A 26160-nucleotide genomic window follows, 5' to 3' on the forward strand; every position below is an offset into this window, starting at 1 on the left:
CCACGCAAGAAGGCGACTTGCTTCGAGAGCCACCAGTCGACTCCTGGTGCCCCCTTGGCGACTGATGTATGCCACAGTGGTAGAATTGTCTGAGAGCACCCGGACTGCCCGTCTCTGAAGTAGAGGGAGAAATTCCTCGAGTGCTAGACGAGCCGCCTGGGTCTCCAGGCTGTTGATGTGCCAGTGAGACTGGGCTGGGGACCAGTGCCCCTGCGTGGTCTGAGACTGGCAAACCGCTCCCCAGACGGATAGGCTGGCATCCGTCATGACTACCATCCACTGCGGGGTCCGAAGGGACATTCCACGGAGGAGGGACTTGAGAGAAAGCCAACATTGTAATTCGCTGATGGTAGAGTCAAAGCAGGAGCTGCATCTGAAACTGCTCCGATACCAGTTGCCAACGAGCCAGCAAAGCTCTCTGTAACGATCGCATATGTGCAAACACCCAGGGGACCAGGTCAATCGTGGAAGCCATGGTCCCCAGGACCTGCAGATAATCCCACGCCATGGGGAGAGGCATGGAGAGGAAGCCCTGGAGCTGATCCATCAACTTGAAAGCGATCGAGTCTGGGAGAAAGACCTTGCTGATGCGGGTATCGAAGTGAGCTCCCAAGAACTCCAAGACCTGAGACGGATGGAGATTGCTCTTGGAGAAGCTGACTATCCAACCTAGGGACGAGAGGAGAGCTAATATGCGGTCCACCGCCTGGCGGCATAGGGTCTCCGACTTGGCCTTGATTAACCAATCGTCCAAGTACAGGTGGACCAGGACACCGTCCTTCCGGAGGGCTACCGCCGCCACCACCACCATCACCTTGGTAAACGTGCGTGGTGCTGTGGCAGGGCCCTGAACTGGAAGTGCTGACCCAAGATGTGGAACCAGAGGAACCTCTGATGTTTGGGATGGATCTGTATATGCAGGTAGGCCTCTGTCAGATCAAGTGAGGCCAAGAATTCTCTGGGATGTACCGCCGCTATCACCGCCCGAAGGGTTTCCATCCGGAAACAGGGCACTTTGAGGGCCCAGTTGACCCTCTTGAGATGCAGGATGGGATGAAAGGAGTCTTCCTTCTTCGGGACCACGGAGTAGATTGAGTATTGGCCGGCGCCGCGCTCTGCCACCAGAACCAGGCAGATGGCCCCCAGCCTCTGAAGTCTGAGAAGAGTCTGGATCACCGCGGCCCGCCTCCGGTGTCCACACAGACACACCATATACAAGTCCGGGATGTCGCGAGCAAACTCTAAAGTGTAGCCTTTGTCTACTGTTTCGAGGACCCACTAGTCCGACGTGATCTTGGCCCATTCCTCCACAAACAGGGACAAATGACCACCTAAGTTGGGAACGGAGGGATGGGCTGGCGGATTCTCATTGGAAGGCGGGCTTGGATGCAGGACAGTGAGTAGCTGCATCTCGAAAGGGCCGACGGCCTCAAAAGGACTGGGCCAAGACTAGGCCCGAGAAGAATTTCCCCTAGGGAAGGCGCCCCTTGCTCTAGGGTTATAGTGGCATTGGCCCCGGAAGTGGGTACAAATAGGGAAGAAGGATCTAGCTGGTTTCTGGCGGTCCTCAGGCAACTTATGGACCTTGTTCTCCCCCAAGGATTAAATAAGCTGGTCCAGATCTTCGCCGAAAACAACTTACCCTTAAAGGGGAGAGTTCCCAGCTGTGCCTTAGAAGACGAATCAGCCGCCCAGTGTCGGAGCCAGAGGAGCTGTCTTGCCGATACCGCCAAAGCCATCGCCTGCACCCGGAACAAGTCATATAGGGCATCCACCGCATACGCTATGGTGCCTTCCAACCTGTCAGCCTGCTCTGCCTCTGCAGACAGGAGGTCTTGGGTGCTGAGTAATTGTTAGACCCACCTAAGACTTGCCTGCTGCATGAGACTGCTGCAGATGGATGCCCAAAAACCCAAGGCCAGGACTTAAAAAATGCGCTTGAGATGGAATTCCAGCTTACGATCTTGGACATCCCGTAAGGCCGTAGCCCCCACAACCGGTATAGTGGAATGCTTAGTGACTGCGGTCACAGAGGAGTCCACCTTAGGCATTCTCAATAATTCTAAACACTCCTCCGCGAGGGGATAAAGTTTTTCCATGGCCCTCCCAACCTGGAGGCCCGCCTCGGAGGCCTGCCATTCCCTTAGAAGCATTATTTTGTTCATGGGATGGAAGGGAAAAGAGCACGGCAAAGCCCTGAGCCCCGCCAGGACTGGGTCCGAGAAAGCTGGCATCGCTGCCAAGAACTCGTCCACTGAGGGACAGTCAATCCCCAATTCCTGGGAGATGAAGGGGATAAGCGGCTCCAATTCCTCCCTGCGGAAGAGACTGAGAACCCGGGGGGGGGGGGGGGGGATGGGGGGAGAGTCAGCCGAATCTGGGTCCTGGTCCGGATCCTGGGCAGGTGGGGGGGGGGGGGGGGGGGGGGCGCAGGAGCCGGTGGGGGAGGAGAGGCCCCTGAACGATCCGGACCCGGGTCGCCCCCTGCCCGTCAGGAGCCGCAGGGGAGAGAGGGACAGAGAGACAAGGAACCTTGGCCCGGTACGACGGACGCAAGAATGAGTGGCAGCTGCTAACGTTAAAGGAACCTTGGCCGGGGGGGGGGGGGGGGGGGGGGGGGTGTGGCCGCTTCTTCCTGCAAACTTGCTAAATAGGATTTGTGCAGCAAAAGCACAAAATCAGTGAACATCCGCCGTTCCTGCGGTTTGACGGCCCGGGAATGGCGGGGGAAAACGTTTTGGTGGCTTGGTCCGGGTCCCGGAGGGCATCGGGACCTCGGAGGAACACCCCCCCCCCCCGGTAGGTAGCATGAACAGAGCCCCTCCCGCGAAAGCCTGACCGAGGAATCCCCGCAGGCTAAACACATCTGAGATCGTGGCATGGCTGCTTGGTGGGGGAGGGGCAGCACTAAAATGAGCAGAGCTGCTGGTGCTGAAGGAGCGGAGGAACAGAATGAACTGTGCACGCTCTCAATTCTCTCTCTCAAGCTGCAAAGGTAACTAGGGAAGGCAGAAGCCTTCTGTTAATCTTAGCAGGGACTCTTCTGGGTAAAATCCCCTTTTATTTAGTCTTTTTTTTTTTTTTTTTACAATGGTCCCTGTCAGCAGCCTAATAAACATGGATCCCAATGAAGGGAGAGCGGAACAAAAGAGAGGGAGAGAGAGCTGAACAGGGGGGGAGTGACTGGCACCACCAATTTTCACCCCTGCAGCTGAGGATCACTGGGATAAGGGAGCCTAGGCTATATTAAACAAGGGGCCAAGCCCCCCTAGGTCCCCGCAAGAGTGAGGAGACAGGGACTGTCTCCTGTGAAGGATCCACAGAGTTCACACTTTTTTTTTTTTAAACAATAACTCAGAAATACTTGCTTGATCCAAACACGATAGAGACACAGAGGAAAAAACACCCAGAAGGGACAAGCAGAAGTTAACAGGGAACCACAGGGTGAGCTGTTCCACCTGCTGGAGACAAATACTGAAGGGCTACAGGGTGGGCTCTGTCCTCATATAGGATACTCTTTCAGTTTTGGTCTGTCTCCACCTGCTGGAAAGGAGGCTCAACCCATAGTCTGGACTGATCTAGGTACGTACAGGGAATTTTCATTTACATAATGCTTTTCTGCCAAGAAGCATCTCAAAATGCTTTACAATTTAGGAACACAAACATACTTTCTACCAAGTTAGATACTCTAGCACAGACTTACGAGTCGTTGTTAGGTGATCTGTACAATGGTAACTTAAGACAAAAAGAGCAACTTGATTTGTGAATAAAAAACAAAACAATAAAGAGAACGCTGGTGGTATTACCTTTAGAGGCTGTGTCAAAGTGAAGAAAGCCACTGACTGATCGGCCTTCATCTTCCAGCCCTCCTTCCCCATCAGCTGTAGAATCAGAGAAGTAAATTAACAAAGGAAAAACAATTTTGATTATTGTAATCAGGGTTCTCCATAGACAGCAAGATGAATTAACTATGACACATGGGTGATGTCATCTGATGTTGACGAACATATCCTTTTCTCCTAGCTCATACAGCTTTCACTTTACTGAGAATACATGGTAGTTCCCATGTGTGCACTACCTTGTACGCCTCTCAGATGACTGCAGAGCTTCAGCTATGTTAACTCTCCAGGTAAGCGGGTGAGTATTAAGCAAGGCTTGTTCATCCTGTCTCCAGAAAACCCAATTTATGCTAAGCAAACTTGCTTTCTCAGTCAAAAAGCAGGGCTGAATTAGCCATGGCATGTGGGGAAATCAAAGCTGACGGCTGCAGTGGAGAATTTACTAAAAAGCAATCCAGTTTCCTGGCTACTAGGGAACAGAATGTTAGAGTTTCTCACATTCTTGTTTGTAAATCTTGTAGGATCAAGAGAACAAGGATTGCTGTAGGCTCGGATGGAGTTTCCAGAATCCTGAGAAGTCAGAAGACCTTAGTACGGGTGTCCTTGTCTTTGTACACGTTGACTCCCAACGCCTTGTCCAATTTGTCCAAAAATATGGAGTATAAGGGTTTTTCTGGTGAAGAACAAAGCCCTGGTAGATCAGGTAGGAGGTCATAAATAATCCCCATAGACCTTTCAGAATCAAAGTTGAAGGGACACCATCCCACAATCCCAATGATGATGAAGAAGATCAAGGTGGAGAGTCCTTGATTGTTTCTAAGGGGAATACTCCCAGGACATGCTCTAGATGGTGTTCCACCTCAGATTGGCTAGATTCTTCCACAGAGTGGGTTGGTTGGGACTAGATCACACCACTGGGATTTCTGATGGGAGCTCCCAAAGCATGGAGGCTAGAGGAGCTCCCTTTTGAGGGAGGCATGCAAAGGGAATACAGATCCTTGATTGCTATGCTTCTATGCTTTGCTCAATCCTGGCAAAGCAGTAGATCTGGATACCGGTGCTGCAGAATGGGGAGTTTTACTTGAAGAGCTCCTGCTGAGCTTGGCACGGAGAGAGACCGAGGTGGCCACACATCAAAAGGAGGAATGACACCAGCTTTTCAATGACTTGAGAAGTTCTTTCATCTTCCAAGCCCTGCTCCTCTGGCCACAGTCATAACAGCTGCAGGATGGTCTGGCCACAGACATTTAGATCAAATATCATGGCCACTCATGATAGATATCTTTCTGGTCACACATGCAGTCCTTGAAGCTGCTGAATGTGGCCTTCTTAGAGTTGGACATATTAGATTTAAAAAAAACTTTTTTTTTTTTACATTAACTCAAATTTTTTTTAGTAGCACTGAAAAATGCAGTTGAGGGACTGCTGAGGCAGTGAGGCAACTTGAAGTGAGTTGAGATCATAAAAGAAAATATGAAATACCGAACTTAGAGAGAGGGTACAGGTTAACCAAAAGTTCAGACAAAAAGAGACTGAGCATGCAGCATGTGCAGGAGAATTCCCACATGCTCAGTAGGGTAAAAGCTCTTTGAGCTAGGAGATGAGGGTTCATTCAGCGCTGTTGGATGGTGTCACCCATGTCATGGGTAAATCAGTCCTGCTTGTCGATGGAGAATATCTGCTTTTGTTTTCATGTAGTGCATCCAACCCATCTCTGGCTCTAAGAAACCTACTGAAGATGAAGAAATAAAAAAGATTGGGTAGAAAATGGAAAAAATTAATTCAAAGTTGTTCTCATAACAAAATTACAAATTCAATTTATAAGATCCCCCATAGCAAAGGAATTTTACCACCATCATTTTTCTATTAATGCTATAAGACAGGGCAGATGTGCATTCTGTCAAGGGGTGAGATGTAATAGATTAGCCAACCAAAAACTTGGTCTTCAATTGTTCCGTCCATTCTGGGAAGATGGACCTTCCTTTCTGAACATTTCTCGTCATTCAGGAAAATATGAGGCAAATATTCAGTGCCACTTAGCCAATTAAGTTTCCACTTATCCAGCTAAGTGGAGGCAGCTGAATATCTGCTTGGGATCAGCAGCCGGCCCTTAGCCAGATAACTACTTATCAGACTAGTTACCTGGCTAAATGGTGGGCAGGGCAAGGGCTTTCTGGGGAAGAATAGAGTTAGCCAGACAAGTTACCACAATTATAAAACACTCCAGTCTGATTTTTTTTTTTTTTTATAAAGTAATTTTATTGAGAGAACTTCCAACATAACAATCAGGAACACATGAAACAGGATACCCTCAACATTGTAATTTCCAGTTTTCACCCTGAACCCCCCAATCTCTCCCCCCCTCCCTCCCACCCTGTACAGAGATCACAAAATGGCATGAAAACTGGATAGACATATTGGAATAAGCTTGTACAACGCTTTGGCGCTACTTCATCATCAGGACTGGAGACCCTAGAGTGTGCAAGCATTACCCAGGAGAGCTGGGTCTTAATAGTAGACAGGATATGGGCACTCCGTCTTCTCTCGATAGGAAAAGGTAACGCAAAGTGACAGACTACCAAAAGACAGGCACTCGGCCTACTTATGACTGGGAACGTCTATCTGAAGAGGCGAGATCTGTCGAACATTCGCTGGGAGAACAGCATAGTATGCCTGCCATATGTCACAGAAGTGTCTCTTTTTACTAGGCGGGTATTTTATATAGAACAAGCCGTTAAGCCCGTTAAAACGGGCTACATTACATTTTGTTTTCAGTCCATTTTCTAAACACAGCACCCTTCTACACTTTTTCTCCCTCTCTCCCCCTTCCCCTCGTTCACTCCTCCCCTTTCCTCCACTCAGTCTTACTCACCCTCTGTCTCCCACTGCCTTCTTCCCCTCACTCTCACCTCCCTCCCCTTCCCTCAGTCACTCCCCACCCTCTCTCAATCCCATCCCCTTCCCCTCAGCCCTCCTCCACTCCCTTTTTCTCTGCTCCACAACTTCTTACCCTTCCACTTACTCACATCCCTGTCTCTCACCTCTCCCTCATTCTCCCTCTCCCCCTTCCACTTACTCACATCCCTGACTCTCACCTCTCCCTCATTCTCCCTCTCCCCTCACTCTTCCCCACCCCCTATTCCCTCCCACACACTCACCCACTCCTCCCTCACTCTCACTCAGTCCCTCCCTCCCAGTCCCTCCCTCACTCAGTCCCTCCCTCTCACTCAGTCACTCCCTCCCACTCAGTCACTCCCTCCCACTCAGTCACTCCCTCCCACTCCCTCTCTCCGTCCCTCCCACTCCCTCCCTCCCTCTCACTCACTCAGTCCGTCCCTCCCTCTCTCTCTCTCCTCCCTCCCTCGCTACTGGCCGCTACTGCCGCCGCCCGCTGCTGCTACCGCTGCCATCGCCCGCTGCCACCTGCCGCCGCCGCCATGTTTTTTTTTTCCTGACGCTGCCTAAGACCGACGTGCTCGCCCGCACATGCGCAGTAGAGCTGCTCTCTACTGCGCATTTGCGGCACGTCGGTCAACCTTCATTTATCTAGTTAGATGAACCATATTCCATCTGGTAAAGTTCCATCATGAGGTGAGACCATTGATGTCGTGTTGGTACAGTTGGTTCAATCCATTTCAGTAAAAGGAAAATTAGTTTCTTACCTGATAATTTTCGTTCCTGTAGTACCAAGGATCAGTCCAGACACCTGGGTTGTGACTCCGCACCAGCAGATGGAGACAGAGCAAAACTTGTCGGGCATCCCTACATATAGTAAGGCGCCACCCACAGCTCGTCAGTCTTACGTAATGTCAAAGCACAAAATTGAACTCCGACTAACTAACTAGACGGCCCAAACCCGGGCCAATTCAACAAACCCCCGGCTGGATCAGAACTACCAGAACCAGAGGCCTCCACAACACACAAGAAACCAACATAGAGTGCCAACCGAGCAGACTCTCCTCTGCAGAACTCCCAACCAAACAGACTATACGGGCGGGATCCTGGACTGATCCTTGGTACTACAGGAACGAAAATTATCAGGTAAGAAACTAATTTTCCTTTCCCTGTACGTACCAGGATCAGTCCAGACACCTGGGATGTACCAGAGCTGAATTACCGAGGGTGGGCTCTAGAGAGTCCCGCTCGCAGAACTCTCTCTCCAAAACCCCCTGAATCCAGGTCCTGAACATCCACACGGTAGTGTCTAGCAAACGTATGCAGTGACTTCCAAGTCGCTGCTCTGCAAATCTCTTGTGGTGACATGTGGGAAGACTCCGCCCACGATGCGGCTTGTGCTCGCGTCGAGTGAGCCCGAAGACCCACGGGAACAGCCTTCCCTTTCAGTATGTACGCTGAAGCAATGGCATCCTTGAGCCAGCGCGCAATCGTGGTACGGGAGGCTGCCCCACCACGTTTTGGCCCCGAGCACAAAACAAATAGATGGTCCGAAACCCGAAAGGAATTCGTAACTTCCAGATAACGGAGCAGAACTCTGCGGACATCAAGTTTCTTCAATAGTCTAGCATCAGGATCAGAACGCTCTCCCTCCGGAAAAGCGGGCAGCTCAACCGTCTGGTTCAAATGAAAAGCTGACACCACCTTAGGAAGGAAGGAGGGAACCGTCCTCAACGAGACGCCCGCCGCCGAAAAGCGCAAGAATGGCTCCCTGCAAGACAACACCTGTAGTTCGGAAACACGTCTTGCCGACGCAATTGCCACAAGAAATACCGTCTTGAGAGTAAGATCCTTAAGTGTCGCCCGTCTCAGAGGCTCAAAAGGGGACGAACACAGCGCGGAAAGAACACAATTTTGATTCCAAGAAGGACATGGCTGACGTACAGGCGGCCGCAAATGTTTGGCTCCCCGAAGAAAACGCGCCACATCCGGGTGCTGCCCCAAGGACCTACCGCGCACCTTACCCCTGAGGCAACCAATCGCCGCCACCTGAACTTTAAGAGTACTGCAAGACAGCCCCTTCGCAAGGCCAGCCTGAAGAAACGCAAGAACATCCGGTACGGAGGGCCGCACAGGATTCAGCTCCCGAGCTCTACACCAGTCCTCAAACACTGTCCACACCCGAACATAGACAAAGGACGTGGACCGCTTTCTAGAACTCAGCAATGTGGCTACCACCGCATCCGAATATCCTTTATCCTTCAAGCGTTTCCTCTCAAAAGCCAGGCCGCGAGACAGAAGTGATCCGCGTCCTCCAAACAGACAGGCCCTTGCCGTAGAAGTGCCGTTTCCCCGCGGAATCGGAGAGAGGGCTCCCTTGTCAACTGGAGGAGGTCCGCGAACCAAGGCCGCCGTGGCCACTCGGGCGCTACCAAGACCACCTCTGCGGGATGCATCTCTATGCGCCGAAGAACCTTGCCTATCAGAGGCCAAGTAGGAAACACATACAGCAGAACGTTTGTGGGCCAGGGGAGGACCAAAGCATCCACCCCTTCGGCCCCCCATTCTCTTCTTCGACTGAAGAACTGCGGGGTTTTGGCGTTCTGAGCGGTGGCCATCAGATCCATGTGTGGCGTTCCCCACCGCTCGCAGAGGAGGTGGTAAGCTCCCTCAGACAGCTCCCATTCCCCGGGATCCAAGCGATGTCGACTGAGAAAATCCGCTTGGACATTGTCTACTCCGGCGATATGGGATGCTGCGATGTTGCTCAGATGTCTTTCCGCCCAGTGCATTAGTTGTCGCGTCTGCTCCGCGACAGCCCGGCTCTTCGTTCCTCCCTGACGATTGATGTACGCCACTGTGGTCGCGTTGTCCGACAACACTCTGACCGCTTTCCCCCGAACCAATGGGAGAAAGGACTGCAGCGCCAACAAGACCGCTCTGGTCTCCAAGCAATTGATGGACCACTGTGACTGAGCTTTGGACCACTGTCCCTGCACCGAGCGGCCCATGCACACCGCCCCCCATCCGGACAAGCTGGCATCCGTAGTGACTACTGTCCAAGCGGGCATGAGCAGGGACACTCCGCGGGTCAGATTGTTTGAGCTGAGCCACCACTGTAGACTGGATCTCGCTTGATCCGTGAGCGGAAGTGGCATGTGAAAATCCTCCGACACTGGTCGCCAGCGGGAGAGCAATGCGGATTGCAATGGCCGTAGATGAGCAAACGCCCAGGGAACCAAGGACAGCGTTGACGCCATCGATCCCAACACCATGAGATGATCGCGGACCAATGGGCACCGCAGGGACAACAACCTGCGCACCTGGCTCTAAAGCTTGCAAACCCGCTCCTGGGACAGAAACACTCTGCCCTGCTTCGTGTCGAATAGCGCTCCCAGGTAATGCAGCGTCTGGGTGGGGACGAGGCGACTCTTGACGAGATTGACCACCCAGCCGAGGGAACGCAAGAGTTGCAGGACTCTTTCGACCGCCTGCCGGCATTGACTCTCCGATTTGGCCCGGATGAGCCAGTCGTCCAAGTAGGGATGTACCAGGAACCCCTCCTTGCGAAGCTCGGCTGCCACCACCACCATTACCTTTGTAAACGTCCGTGGAGCGGTGGCGAGGCCGAAGGGAAGAGCCTTGAACTGATAATGCCGGCCCAGGATACAGAAGCGTAGAAACCGCTGATGGTCTGGCAGAATGCCGATATGCAGGTAAGCCTCCGTGAGGTCCAAGGACGCCAGAAACTCTCCTGGCCGCACGGCGGCGATCACCGACCGAATCGTTTCCATCTTGAAGCGTGGAACGCTAAGACACCTGTTGACCCTTTTCAGGTCTAAGATAGGTCTGAAGGTACCTTCCTTCTTTGGCACAATGAAGTAGATGGAGTACCTTCCCCGACGGAGTTGTCCCGGGGGAACGGGTCTTACTGCACCCAGGTCTTGTAGCCGCTCCAGCGTATCCCGGACGGCCGCTTGCTTGCCGCGACCCTTGCAAGGGGAGACCAAAAACTTGTCCGCTGGAATCCGTGCAAAATCTAACGCGTAGCCTTGTCTTATCACGGTGAGGACCCACTGATCCGTCGTTATACTGGTCCATTCCCCGTAGAAGTGCTCCAACCTGGCTCCTACTTTCGGCACAGCCGGAGGAGCCGGCGGCAGGGAACGGACCAGCCGTACTTCATTGTGAGGCTTTCGGCCCCGAGCCTGACCCGGGACCGTCTCGCCTCCCAAATTTTCTGCCACGAAAGGACTGAGACCACGACGATGTTCTCGAAGAACCAGAGCCAGCCCGATAGGAGGGCCCAGACGACCTCTGCTGCTGCGACTTCCGTGGTCCCCGAAAACGGGCCCTACCAGAGAAGGATGTCCTGCTTCGGTGCCTATCCTCAGGCAACTTGAACGCCCTGTTTTCTCCCAGAGACTGCATCAGGTCGTCCAGCTCCTTACCGAACAGCAGCTTCCCTTTGAACGGAAGGGCTCCCAGATGAGCTTTCGAGGACCCATTCGCTGCCCAATTTTGGAGCCACAGTAACCGGCGAGCCGAAACCGCAGAGGCCCTGGCCGACGTCCGCAGAAGGTCATGCATCGCGTCCGCACTATAAGCGATCACCGCCTCCAGGTGATCTGCTTGTGTTGCTTCCTCTCCCGAAAGCCCTGCGTTGGCCTGGAGCACCTGAGCCCAGCGCAAACCGGCTCGTAACGCAAAATTACTGCAAATAGCCGCGCGGACTCCCAAGGCTGACGCTTCGAAAACCTTCTTGAGCTGCGCTTCGAGTTTCCGATCCTGGATATCCTTAAGAGCCGTAGCCCCGGTAACGGGAATCGTGGATCGCTTCGTCACTGCCGAGACCGCCGCATCCACCCTGGGAAAACGTAACATCTCCAGAGCATCCTCCGGTAAGGGATACAACTTATCCATCGCTTTACTGACCTTCAGGCCCAATTCCGGAGTATCCCATTCCCGGAACAGGATATCTGTCGCCGAGAAGTGAAAAGGAAAAGCCACCGCCGGTCCCGTGAGGCCTAACAGCACAGGATCCATCTTGGCGTCTGACCGAGAGGCGTCCGACCGAGACCCCACCGGGGAGGCATCTACTCCCACTTCTCGCAGAATGGCCGGGATCAACGGAGCCAGCTCCTCCTTCCTAAACAACCTGACGACCTTGGGGTCGTCTCCTTCCACGGCTGGCGTTCCTTTGGCCGTCCCTGGGCCTCCCGCCCCCGGGACGGTGGGCGCGTCCGGTCCCCCCGGATCCTCGTCCGGCTCTTCCACTGCCGACGAGACCGAATCCGATTCGGTGTCCTGGGGAATCCCCCTCAAGGACCGACGCTCCCTGGGCGGGTCCGCGGGCCTCCTGATGGCCTCCCCCGCCCGTTTTTTGCGATGACCGGCTTTCCCGGGCTTCCTCTTCCGTTTTGAGCGTTTGTATTTCAACAATTGCTGCAGCAGTCCCGCGAAACCGGAAGATAAGGAGGCCTCCGAATCCGAGGAGGCCTCCTCAGAAGGGCAACTCGCAGGCGATCTGTCCCCCCCCAGGGGAGCCCCCCCGGGGGCCCGCTGCTGCGGGGAAAGTGCTGGCGGCAACGCGGCCTGCTCCACGGCCTTCCTCGTCTCCTCACGAACCGTGTCCAAGATGGCCGCCGTTCCCGCGCTAAGCGGGAACGGCTCTGAGCTGCCTCCTGCATCGGGTCCCTCTCGCGGCGGCGAATGCAGCGGCCGAGTCCGGACTCCCTGACCGCTCTCGGACGGCCCTTCACCCCCCGAGACGCAAGTCGTACAGAGCCCCTCCCTCGACACTCGCGATCGCGCCGAGCCGCACGAGCGGCAGGAGGAACCACGCGGCATTCGCGCCCTGCTCAGCGGCGCGCGGCCGGGCAGCGAGGCAAAGGAAAAAACCTGAAAATCAAAAACTACGGCGATCCGGCGGTCCCCCCCCTTCTACCCGCGAACAAGGAGCGAGAGAGAGAGAGCGACCGGCCGGCACAGTGAATAAAATTACCAAAACCAAATTTATTTATTTATTTTTTTTTTTTTACTTGCTGCTGGCCCCGGTCCTGATTCTTCCTCTCCGACGGGGGTGAGTGAACCGGGCTCCCCGGTGTCAACCCCCGACGCTGCTGCCAGAAAGGGCCGGGCTCTCAGCCCTCAACAGCGGCCTCAACCAGGGAGGGATGGTCCCCTCAGAACCTTCCAACCCCCCTGGGAGGCTTCCAGGACCTGGACGGGATCCTCTTCTTGAAAAACCCCTGAATTGCCTTAGAAATAAATTTCCCTCTTTTTTTTTTTTTTTTTCAAAACCAAACTCTCCTGACTAACTAACCAGGATCACCAGAGACTGTGGGTGGACCTGCCCCATCTGCTGGAGACAGAGTAAGACTGACGAGCTGTGGGTGGCGCCTTACTATATGTAGGGATGCCCGACAAGTTTTGCTCTGTCTCCATCTGCTGGTGCGGAGTCACAACCCAGGTGTCTGGACTGATCCTGGTACGTACAGGGAAATACATTTCTTGGCAATGAGACACGCCTTGGATACAAAGAGAACATTATCTACGGAAACACTGGAGTCTCCCACTTCAATATTTAGTAGGCAGAATGAACATGACCATACGAGATCAGACCCCAACATGGAAGATAGTGATCTTCGTATATCTTCCCAAAACGCTTGTATAGAGCTGCAGGTCCACAGACAATGAATCAGAGTCGCCCTGGAGTGCTGACATTTAAGGCAGGCATCCGACGAAACGAGTCCCATGGTCCTGGCTCTGGCCGGAGAGATAATGGTCCTGTGAAAAACCAGTTGTTGAAGTTCTCGAAGAGTAATATTCGTTATCATTTTGGGGATAGAAGCATAAGCATCTTTAAGCATCGAGACAGTCAAGTCCTCCCCACAATCCAACGTCCATTTAGACAGTAAAGAGGAATAAATGCAATAATTATGATTAGCACACAAATAAGAATATAAACAAGATAATGAGGCAGTTTTAGTAAGAAAACTATTGATCAGAATTGAAAATTGAGGAGAGTCAAGACAGCCTGTAATCCCCTTTGTCACAGTAGAGTAAGCTGCCCTAATATTACCATACAATAGAAAATGCCTTGGCCGCATGCCCAATTGTTCCTGGCATTGTTGAAAGGATCGCATGCGACCCGTTTGAGGCAGCCAAAATTCCCCCAAGGGCCATCCATGAGTGATGTGGAGATTAAAAGCCTTAGGAGGGAGAGGAGATATATCTATGAGGCTAGCTAAAGGAAAATGTGTAGATACTTGGACGGGTACTCCCAGCGTGGAGTGAACATGTGACCACGTCTTCCTCATGGTTCTGACCAAACCAAACTTAAGCTGACGCTCAATCAGCCCTACTACCTGGGTATGCAAAACAAATCTGGGATCCAGCGGGGCGCACATGGCCTGTATTAGAGGAGTGTCAGTATAGTGGGAAGAACCCAAGAACCAGTCCCCCAAGAATCTGAGATTGGAAGCCTGAGAGTAGCACAGAAAATCTGGGAGACCCAAGCCACCCTGTATTTTAGGAGCAGTCAAGGTACTATAGGCCAATCGAGCCCTTTTCCCCGCCACACAAAAAATCGGATTGCAGTCTGCAGTTTACGATTGTCCCTGGCAACCAGCAAGCAGGGAATCATGGAAAGTAAATATATTAAACGAGGGGCAAGGACCATTTTAACCAAAGCAATTCTACCTTGTAGTGATAGGGGTAAGTTTTGCCAGCTCTTTAGGGTATAGATAAGCTTGCCAATAGCTGGTGGAATATTCAATGCATACCAAGTGGCAGGGTTCGGGTGTATCTGTATCCCCAGATATTTTATTTTGGGCCCTGCCCATTTCACGGGAAAGTCCGGCCATTCCAAAGCCATCGTACCATATAAATCAAGGGCCTCAGTTTTGTCTAAATTGAGCTTGAAGCCGGAGAGGGTTTGATAGTGAGAAAATATCTTCAAAGCTGCGGGGAGGGCAGTGCGTGCACGCGTAAGAAGAAGAAGAATGTCGTCTGCAAATAGCAGAGTTTTGTAGATCTGTGTGCCGACAGGGATCCCCTCAACCACAGTAGAGTGTTGTAATTTACAGACCAGGGGCTCCACCGTTAAAATAAATAACAGTGGAGAAAGGGGACACCCCTGTCGGGTACCTCTTCCCAATTGAAATTCCGCAGACAGCAGACCATTGACTAAGACTCTCGCTGTAGGATTGGAATAGAGAAGGGTAATATATTCAAAAATCCGCCCAGTAAACCCCAGCTTGGAGAGAACCTGCTCAAGGAAGGGCCAGGCTACCCTGTCGAACGCCTTCTCTGCATCGCAGGTCACAATAAGTGGATCAATAAGATAAGAATTATGGCAGTTTTCCAGGGCAGCCTGGACCTTATGAATATTTACCGCGGACCTCCTACCCGATACAAAACCAGCCTGCCCCAGGGAAATGAGCAGAGGCATGAAAGGCTGCAATCTAGTGGCAACTATCTTGGCGTACAGTTTGATATCTAAGTTCAGGAGGGAAATTGGCCGGTACGAGGAGGCCAATAGAGGGTCACGTCCTGGCTTGGGTAGCACTACAATCGTGGCAGAACGGAGCGTGGCCGGCACAGAGCCCTGTGCAGCCATTTCCTCAAATAAGGATTGTAAAATTGGGGCAACATCCTGCGACAAGGCCTTATAAAACGTTGCCGACAGTCCATCAGGGCCAGGAGCTTTATTATCTTTCAGAGCCTTGATGGCTAACAAGACTTCTGGTATCGCAATGGGCCTATTCAGGGAGAGGCGCTGATCATCAGTTAGAGTAGGTAGAGAGAGGTTCCTTAGGAATTCTGTAAAACCAACTCATCTACCGGCTCTGCCGAATATAAGGTATGATAATAATCGGAAAACAGCTGGGCAATGTCTTTTGACAGAGATTTTACTTCCCCGCTAGGGGCCTTCAGGTTAGCTATAAATTTGGAAGACTCTTGAGCCTTAAGAATACGCGCTAGTAACCCACCCGCTTTATTCCCATATTGGAAAAAAGTATATTGCCTAAAGCGTAGGGACTTTTCCGTTCTGGCGTGTAAAAGGTTATTCAGCGCTAGCTGGACTGCTTTGTATTGTGAGAGCACCTTCTCACCTCTCCCACTATTCATCTGGCGTTTAAGAGCTTGCAGTTGTTTCTCTAAGGAGATAATGGCTGCTGCCGCTTTCCGTTTTTTGTGACTGGCATAACTAATAATCTCTCCCCTTAACACAGATTTGGCAGTTTCCCACAATAATACAGGATCAGTGGTGTGCTGTGCATTAAAGGACAGGAAATCTTGCCATTTACCCCTCAAAAATTTTGGAAATTCAGGATCACTAGTCAAATGGGAGGGTAGTCTCCATTGCGTAGGTGTGGCGGAGTCTTGAATACACAGTTCACCGGTTACTGGGCAATGATCTGAAATCACCAGAGAGCCAATGGAAGCCTTTGCAAATTTGGGGAATAGGCTTTCAGAGACTAACAAATAATCAATGCGAGTGCGCGTGGAGTGAGCTCATGCCAAATGAGTGAATTCGTGTTCCCCCGGGTGCAGAACCCTCCACAGATCTAGCATCTGCAGATGCTTACACAGGAAAACCGGCCCCTTTCTCTCGCTCAGGGGATGACCGCCCAGAGAGGGTGACCTATCCAATTGAGGGTCAGTAACTATGTTCAAATCTCCACCCAAAATAATAGGGCATGAGCCAAATTTAGATAGCAGAGACAATAGATTACTAAAAAAGACATGATCATAGGAATTTGGGGCATAAACAGACACTAAAACAATTAAAGTTCCCATCAATTCTCCTTGCACTATGATATATCTCCCATTAGGATCAGCCTCCGTTTCTTTAACTCTAAAAGCAGTATTTCTATTAACTAGAATAGCTACCCCCTTACTCTTAGTTGTCCCCGTGGCATAAAAGACTTGGGCCACCCATTTTTTTTTAATTTAACCACCTCAGCAGAAGATAAATGTGTCTCCTGCAAGAATGCGACACTGGCGTGTAATTTCTGGAGATGTGCAAGCACCTTTTCCCTCTTAATCGGAGTACCCAGACCCGCCACGTTCCAGGATATAAATTCTAGTCCCATGGCAAAGAGCAAGAGTGAATCTCAAGTAGAATCCCACACAGCATAAATATAGTAAGCTTCCAATCCCATACATACCATAATACAAACTTCATATTGCAAACCGTAATTCCATCCACTATAAAAATATGTTGACAATACTCTGTACCCCCCAGCCCACTCCCACCCCCCAAACCCCCCCTCCCACACCAGGTCCCGGCATTCGAAAAACCAAACATAACATGAGCAGATATTTAGCCCCATGCCAGAAACTAGTAATCTTGGATTTAGACCCCAAAAACATGAACATCGTAGCAGGAGACACAGTATACTCAGTGTGCTCGACCACCACCCCAAACAACATCCCCACAACAAATAGCCAAACTCATCAAGTATCCGGGCTCAACTAGACTTCCAGCACATGTTGAAAAAAATAACAGATTTGTCAGGGAGGAAGGATAAAAACAGGAAAAAGCTAAAAAAAAGAATAGCCCAGAGTGAAACAAAAGCAGAGTCTCAGTCATAGTATGTAGCCGCCATGAGCCCATGGTGAAACCGACGCTAAGCTGGAAAACACGCAGTCAATGCCCCGATGGGCCAATGAATATATGAACTTGCATCGAATCACCCAGCACGGAGAGTAACATACTCCGACATCCAATGAGTCTGGCAAACAGTGGGTAATATCAGCTCCATCCTCCAAAGTTCATTAACTTAGTCAGGGAGCATCTGCCACTTGTGCATCCGGTAGATTTTGAACATACACTTTCGCTTCCTCCACGGAGGAAAAAGATTGAGAAGAACCCTGATAAGATATACGTAGTTGAGCTGGGTATAGGAGAGAAAAGCGTATTTTCTTGGCAATAAGCGCGGAACAGACCTCATGGAAGGCTTTTCGTTTTGTTGTAACAGCAGGCGAAAAGTCTTGAAAAACCAAAATTTTTGACATCTCGTACAAAAATTCTTTTTTGCTTGCGATAATGCTGTAGGACTAATGATTTGTGGGCAAAATGCAAGAAGCGGGTAATAATCACCCTTGGCCGGCGGTTTTGCACTCCGTCAGGTCTCCTGCCGATTCTATGTGCACGCTCTAACAGCCCCCCGGAAGGAGAGACCAGAGAGGGAACAAGGCCAAGAAGCCAGGCTTCCAAAAGGTGAGGGAGATCCGCTTCTGCCAAGGACTCAGGAAACCCCACAAATCTCAGATTACTGCGGCGAGAGCGGTTTTCTAGATCGTCCAGCTTCTCCGCGGTGGTGAGCGCTGCCTTTTCCAGGTCTGCCACTTTTCTTTCGAGCGCGCCCACATCATCCTCCACGAGGCTGACCCGCCCTTCAGCACGCTCTATTCGCGAGTCAAAGTCAGTAAGAGAGGCTCTCACCTCTGCTATCTGCTCCGACAGCTGATGGAGCCGGACATCTAATGCTGCCACTACCGCTTGAGATATTTTGTCCTCCAGGGACTCGGCGGGTAGAGCATTTTCCTCCTGAGCTGCGGCGGCCATCTTGGCGTCCGGGGGCCTCGATTTTTCTTTTTCTTTTCGCGCTGTCCTTGTCGCCATAGGAAGAAAAATGGCCACGCTCACAGAGTCTTGGGCGTCTCAGGATTCGGCAGATGTCACGATATTGCAAAAATGAGTAAATAGAGGAGGATGGGTGGGGATGAATCTGGGGCGGCGGTCGGAGCTCAGTTTTTTAGCTGCTGCTGAGCTCACCCACATCACGTGACTCCTCCAGTCTGATTTTAATCCTTGTTTCCTCTGCTTATCCAGCTAACCAGCAATACCTATCGGGCTAACTTTAGGAGAGCCGAGTATATCCAGTGGTGCTCCCCTTGCCGCTAAATATACAGGCTAAGTTAGCCAGATAGGTTTATCCAGTTAACTAGCTGAGCCATATGTACCTCCATATATTTAACATAAAAAAGCATGTATTTGAAGCAATTTTCACAGAAACAGATCTCCATCATAAAGTAGTTAGACAAGCCAAGAGAAACTGAGGAAAAGCATGCCAGTGAGGCAAAAACTAATAAAAACTTTTCCAAGTATATTCGAAGGAAAAAACCTGTGAGTTAGTCAGTTGAACTTCTAGATGACAGAGGGACACAAAAGGGGTGTTTGGGAAGATCAAGGAAATAGCAAAAAAAAAAAAAAAAGAATACATTTTTTGCTTCAGTCTTTATGGAGGAAGATATTAGGAACCCACACATAAAACATTCTTTAATGGTGGAGATTTTGAGCAACTAAAACAAATATCTGTGACAATAAAGGATGTAATAAATCAAACTGACAAGTTAAAAAGTAACAAAATCACCAGGACCAGAAGGCATCCACCCTAAGAGGTCTAAAAAAACTAAACCATGAAATTGCTAACCTGTAACTAGTAATCTCTAACTGTTCATTTAAAACAGCCAGGATTCCTCAAAACTGGAAGGTGGCCAATATGACAGTTTTAAAAAGGGCTCCACAGTTGATCCAGGAAACTATAGACTACTGAGCCTGATGTCCATTCAAAGCAAAATGGTAGAAGCCATTTTTAAAAACAAAATCAATTGCCATATAGATAGACCTGGCTTAAAGGTGAAGAGTCAACAGTTTATCAAGAGGAAGTCTCATCTTACTCATCTTTTAGAATTTATTGAAGGTGCAAAGAAACATGTTGATAAAGATGAGCCAGTTGATATAGTATATCTAGACTTTTCACATAATTCCCCATAAGAGACTCCTCAGGAAATTGCAAAGTCATGGGATAGGAGGCAGTATTCTATTGTGGAATGGTATCTTCTTAAAAGGCCAGAAACAGAGGGTAGGACTAAATGGTTAGTTTTCCAAATGGAGAAAGGTTGCTAGTAGAGTACCACAGGGAATGTACTGGGACCTGTGCTGTTGAACATTCATAAGTAATCTAGAAAAAGGAAAGAGTGAGGTGATCAAATCTGAAGACAAAGCACAGTTGCTTACCTGTAACAGGTGTTCTCCTAGGACAGCAGGATGTTAGTCCTCAGAAGTGGGTGACATCATCTGATGGAAGATTTTGGTCAAATTTCTAGAAGCTTTGACCAGCACCCTGAGCATGCCCAGCAAGCCACTATCTGCGCGTCCATGCAAGGTCCCCCCCTTCAGTCTTGTAACAGAGAAAAATACTAGTGAAAAAGTAAAAACAACAAACCGGAAGGAGATCCCAAAACTGTGAGGAGGCGGGTGGGATTCCTGAGGACTAACATCCTGCTGTCCTAGGAGAACACTTGTTACAGGTAAGCAACTGCGCTTTGTCCTAGGACAAGCAGGATGGTAGTCCTTACAAGTGGGTGAGTACCAAGCTCCAGGCTGTCCAAGTTAGCAGAAGAGACCAACAAATACCGAACAAGGTGCCAATGGGCACACTGCAGTGCTGTTAGTCGGCAGAGGGCTGCCTGACTCCCACCAGGGGGGGTACTAGGCTAGAAGAGTTAGGTTCAGGTCTGGAACGGATTGACCAAAAGCAATGTCCTGACACCCATTCTTGTCCAAGCAATAGTGGGCCGCAAACATGTGAAGAGAACTCCATGTGGCAGCCCAGCAAATTTCGACGATGGGAACTGCTCACAGATGAGCCATCGACATCGCCATGGCCCCGCACAGAGTGAGCTTTAACTCTGCCGGCCAGTGTAAGGCCAGATTGCACATAACAGAAGGCAATGCAATCCACCAGCCAGTTGGATAAGGTCAGTTTACCCACTGCCACTCCCAGCCAGTTTGTATCGAAGGACACAAAGAGCAGCGTGGACTGGCTGTGCGATCCAAATAGAAAGGCAAGGCTCTCTTGTAGTCCAGTTCCCCTGGGTGAGAATGAGGCCTAGGAAAGAAGGTGGGTAAGATGACGAACTAAGGTGGAAACCAGTCAGAACCTTAGGCAGAAACTTAGGGTGTGTACGCAAGACCACACGATCATGAAAAAACCTCATGTACGGCAGGTAAGTAACCAAGGCCTGAAGCTCACTGACTCTACGAGCCGAAGTAATCGCCATCAGGAATATAACTTTCCAGGTGAGGAGGTTCGTGTTGCAGGAATGCAGCGGCTCAAAGGGAGGACGCATGAGCCATGTCAGGACAATGTTGAGGTACCAGGATGCAACTGGAGGCAGAAGAGGGGGCTTCAGCTGGAGCAGGCCCCTCATAAAACAACCTACTAAAGGCTGTACCAATATGGGTGTGTCAGTGGCACCTCGATGGGAAACACTCACAGCACTGAGCTGGACTCTGACTGAGCTGGTTTGCAGCCCAGACTCAGAAAGGTGCCACAAGTAGTCCAAAACTGGGGAAGGGGGCATGAGAATGGATCCAAGACATGCCCTGCATACCAGATGGAGAATCTTCTCCATTTCAAGCTGTAGGACTTACTTAGCAGCCACCAGCACCTGGGAGACCATTGTCCGAGAGGGATAGGGGTTGAAGGACTAGGCGCTCAACGTTCAAGCAGTCAGGGCCAGTGCCTGGAGATTCGGATGGCGCAGTGTGCCGTGGTTCTGCGTGATCAGATCAACCACGGTCCCCAGCTGGATGGGGGGGGCCTAATCGACAGGTCTCGCAGTAGAGGAAACCAGGCCTGTTGGGGCCAAAAAGGCACCACGAGGATCATGGTCCCTCTGTCCCTGTTGAAGCTTCAGCAGGGTCTTCAGGAGGAGCAGGAGAGGAGGGTACACATATCCAATTGAAATGGAGATAAAGGATCTAGATTCAAGAGACTTGAGATTTTTGTTAGTTGATCTATTGCATTGTTAGAGACAGAGTACTGATCCATGACTGATGTGCGGTAAAATAACCTATAGTACTTTGGAGGGTACAGGTTGATAAGTGAGATAATTTTATAGCACTCACTAGTATTGGATATGGCAGACATGATGCTGTATCAATCATAGAATATTCAAGCCTAGCAACAGTGAGTGTGAACTACTTACATGGAGCACTCTTCAGTTCATTCATGATTGGCATGCCCCCACTCACACAAAACTCCTTACCTGAATAAGGTTTAGCTGGCATGTCATCCAACAGCAGATGGAGAAGTGTCTGTGTGTGGGAGCGCTGGCGATTCAGGGATGTTACACGCAATTCTATTGAAGCTGTTTTCATGAGCCATGACATCTGGTTCAGTGCTGAGATTTCATGTTCTGAAGGGAATATATACACTTTAGCAAAATAAAAAAAGAAATAAAACCAAAGCAATTTCTTATCTTTAACAGCCATTCTTGAACGACAATAATATTATTATAATAATATTATTCATATCACGTTATATTTATTCTATCTGCCTTTATCTTCCTTCCAGCTTGTTTTAAGCTCCCAAGTTTCCATTCCTTGTTGATTGTAACTTTGACTTATTCCTTTTCCTTTGTTATCCATTGTTTACCAGAATTGTTACATCAGTTTACCCTTGTTAAAATGTAAACCGATCTGATATGGTTATCTACTATGAAGGTCGGTATAAAAAACTGTTAAATAAATAAATAAATAAATAACAGAACAAGCCACATCTGCACAATTAGAGAATGCTTCTATAGCTTTCTGGTAGAAGCTTTTGCACATGAGTAGATGGCTTCTTGTATGTTGATAAGGCTGCTGCTCACCTATGATTTAGCAAAGCTAAGGAGAAATTTAATCTCGTCTATTAATTTCTTTTCTGTGAATCCTGCTACACCAGTCCAGACATAAATGGAGCCATAAATCCTGCTACACGCTCACAATAAATGGAGAAAGAACACAACTTTTTCAGTGACATCATTACTGGTATCAATAGTAGTGCAGCACAGTGAGATGGCAGTATAACCTTTACAAAGCCATGAAAAATAATTGTTACACAGCTATTTTGACTAAACTTTTTTTTTCTTTTTCAATATAATAGAAGAGAACTTCCAAGACAAAAAAAAAACAACTAATCTCCAAAAAAACAAAACACAGGGTAGGAGGAATAATAATAAATAAGAATAAAGATGAGAGCCAGATGAGTCTCAGGTTCTTCTAGAGGAGAAAAAAACATTAGTATGACCTTTCTGGGACACCCAAAGGCTCTGTAGCAAAAAAAGCAGCGAGAATCGCAGCCCCTGCCCTTTCTGGCAAGTCATGGACTGGTGCAGCAGGATTCAAGGAAAGGAAATTTAACAGGTAAATTTCAGTTCAAACCACTAAGTCATAAAGATTCTGAGCTCTTTCATGAGACAGTTATGCTAAAGCCTCTATGAGTCTATTGGGACTGCCTAATGCAGAGGAATGCTATGAGAGTACCATATATTAAAATCTCAGTATAAACCTTCCTATTGTCTGCTGATTAAGCCAGGCATCTTGGACTTTGTTTGAGAAGACAGGCCTTGGCCTGAACTGTGACAAGCAGAGTCCTTAGTGAATTTCAGTTTAGGTGATGAAATGAGAACAGACTTGGCAAGATATATCATGAACTAGGGGAGGGTATAATATTCAAGCAGCCTGGGGAGGGCTAAAGTCTGAGGATACAAAGTACCTGCAGACTCCAGCCTCTATTTTTAAAGCAAATTTATGCATGTAAATCTACTTTGAAAATTCCCATGTACTGCCAGCAATTCCTAATAGTAGAAACAAAAGTGTGTACAAAAATGGTGAAAAATGCCTGCAAAAGCAAGCAAGAAACCAAACAATAGCTGTTAAAGTGGTCTAGGATGAGTATTACTCTCTGGAAGAGAACAAGGAAAAAAAAAACCTGACAAACAGCAGGTTCATAGATGTGCAGGGAAGGATCAATACAAGTACAGCCCTATCACTATCTTCTGGTGGCAAATGAGATTCAGGTCATATGATTCCCAAGTGTGACTTGTTCATCAGAAAATTACCTGTATGCATAATCAAACAACCTTGCTGTTATTTCTCATTTTGAATATAATCATATTTTTGCTAGGGTATATAAACTTGTAAGAATGATAGTACAACTTATCTCACCAAGATTTCAGAAAATGCAAATGATTACACACCTAACACAATCAAGGCATAGAGACAGTTTACTGAGGTCTCAATAAGCACTTCTGGTGTAAATAACTTCATTGGTTTATATATAATCATTGGTCCCTCTTGTCCTTTTATTTTAATAATTTTTTGTTTTTGCAAATAAAATATATTCAAAATGATTTATCTTTCATTGTTGATATAATACCCAAAGTAGTCCTGACATGCACTGTATTTTGAGGTATCTCTGCAACAGGGGATTAGAATTTCATAAGTATTTTCAAATAGATAACTATAAAAAGAAAAACAAAGTAATTAAAATTGAATACCAGTGTATAGCACAACATACCAGACATCTGCACATACCATCTTCACCGTTCCTGCAAATTTGAACACCAAGTTCAAGGCTCAGCCCAGGAGTTTAAACACCATTTTACTGACCCATATATTTCTTTGAAGAGGAAGATACATTCAATTGAAATACATGATGAACCATGACATTTGTATCCGTGGTGAATTTTTAAATCAAGGAATACCACTCAATCTCTGCATTGAGACCCTGTGGTGAAATAGTGTTCAAATTATATATCCAATGCTGCTGCCGATAGTTTAATCTCATCTGACAATCATCTCCCTGCACAGAAGTGATCTGCTCAATTACCCATCATCGCAGGTGCATAAAAAAAATTTCTGGACACAGCGTTGGACAATGGGTTCCTGCAGTTTCTCAGTCGCAATACAACTTTTATGTTCAATCATGCGGGTGAATATTTTTCTCTTTGTTCGTCCTACATATAAAAAAGATTATGGTCGAGATAGATCGATGTTGTGTTTTTCTTGTGGTCATCTACCAAGGATCATTTGTATGAGAATTTATAGATTGGCTGAATTCATGTAATAGCCATCTTAAATTCACTGTTTAACATCATGCCACTAGTCTCCCCTTTCTAGCTATCCTAATTTATAAAAATGAAGGGAAATTAAACAGCCAAATACGGAAAACCCATGGACCGTAATAATCTTTATTTAGACATTTTATATATTATCATTCCATATCAAGATCACAACAGTTTACAAGGTGACATTCATAAATTTAACACAACTAACAAAGACAGATTATTACAGAGGAGGTATTCATAGTCAGGAATTGAAATCTATCTATACAAATTTACTAGTACATATTAAAGTTGGTCTAATACATGAGGCAAAGAGTAAAGATAATTACAAACGAAATGGTGGTTTTCATGTCTTAGCCAGTGTGTTGTTTTTTTAAGTCTTCCATTCTATCATTTGATTGATTTATACTTCATGATTCTATTATTTTGACCTTATTTTTGTGATTTTGTGTATTCTGATATTTTTAAGTTAAATTATATGCCTTTTTTTTTTTTTTAAATAGCCATGTTTTTAGTTCATGTTTATATCTTTTTCTTTATGGTAGAATGCATAGCGCCTCAGGCAGGTAATTCCAGAGCTTTGAACTTGCTATTGAAAACACCTAATCTCTTATTTGCGTCAGATGTGTGCACCGTATTGAGATTTTAGTGTTCGTTGAGGGTTGTAAGGTTGTAGTGTCACTCCTAATAAGCTGGCATTATTGTAGTGAATGATGTTGAACATTATCGTTATTTTGTAGTAGATTCTGGATTGTACTGGTAACCAATGTAGTGTTATCAGCAAGGGTGTAATGCGATATTTCCTAGATCCTAATAATAGCTTGCTGCTGCATTTTGTAATAGTTGCAGTGGTTTTAAGTAACTTGCTGGAAGATTTAGTAATAAGGAGTTACAGTAGTCAAGGTTTGAGAAGATTAGAGTTTGCAATACAGTATGGAAGTCCACGAAAGCTAATAATGGTTTCAACCGATGTAGTATACGTAACTTTGTGTAACCTGCCAATTTACTGATGTGCATTTTCATTGAGAGGTTCTCATCAAGCTGTACTCCTAAATCTCGTACTTGATTTGAGGGGTAATTTGAAAATTATCCAGGTCAAGGGCAGGTGGTTATCTGTTGCTGAGTTTCTACTCAGCTAAATGAGTCAGATATATGATTGCCTAGTTTGACTTGGAATGTTCTGTTAGACAGAAATAAGGTGAATCATCTGATAACCATGCCATCAATCCCTATTGTTTCTCATCTGATGGCATAATATGTTGTGGTTCACAGTGTCAAAGGCAGCTGTTAGGTCAATTAGCAGAAGGCAATACGATTCATCTGCGTCAAGCCCTTGTAAAACAGAATCTGTTAATGAGAGGAGTAATGTCTCAGTTGGGTGATGTTTCCTGAATCCAAACTGAATTGGGTAGAGAATATTTTGATCTTCCATGTGATTTACAAATTGGGATAAAACTGTTTTGTCAAGAACTTTTGTGAGAAACGGCAAGTTGGATACTGGATGATAGTT

The 26160-nt window shown here is 48.1% G+C and overlaps 1 protein-coding gene across 4 annotated transcripts in view; it reads right to left on the bottom strand.

Moving 5' to 3' along the window:
• The window catches only part of NUP205 (nucleoporin 205), a 558669-nt gene that overhangs the window by 242358 nt on the left and 290151 nt on the right, over positions 1-26160 (bottom strand). For all 4 annotated transcript variants that reach the window (XR_003858760.1, XM_029616971.1, XM_029616970.1 and 1 more), the window contains 2 exons: positions 21807-21956; positions 3807-3881 (listed from right to left, as the gene is read on the bottom strand). Coding sequence is in view for 3 of the 4 variants with exons in the window: in XM_029616971.1 (XP_029472831.1) it covers positions 3807-3881; positions 21807-21956 (225 nt within the window). In the remaining variant the exon portion in view is untranslated. The remainder of the gene's footprint in view (positions 1-3806; positions 3882-21806; positions 21957-26160) is intronic.

Source organism: Rhinatrema bivittatum, chromosome 9 (assembly GCF_901001135.1).
Source record: "Rhinatrema bivittatum chromosome 9, aRhiBiv1.1, whole genome shotgun sequence".
NCBI lineage: Eukaryota > Metazoa > Chordata > Amphibia > Gymnophiona > Rhinatrematidae > Rhinatrema > Rhinatrema bivittatum.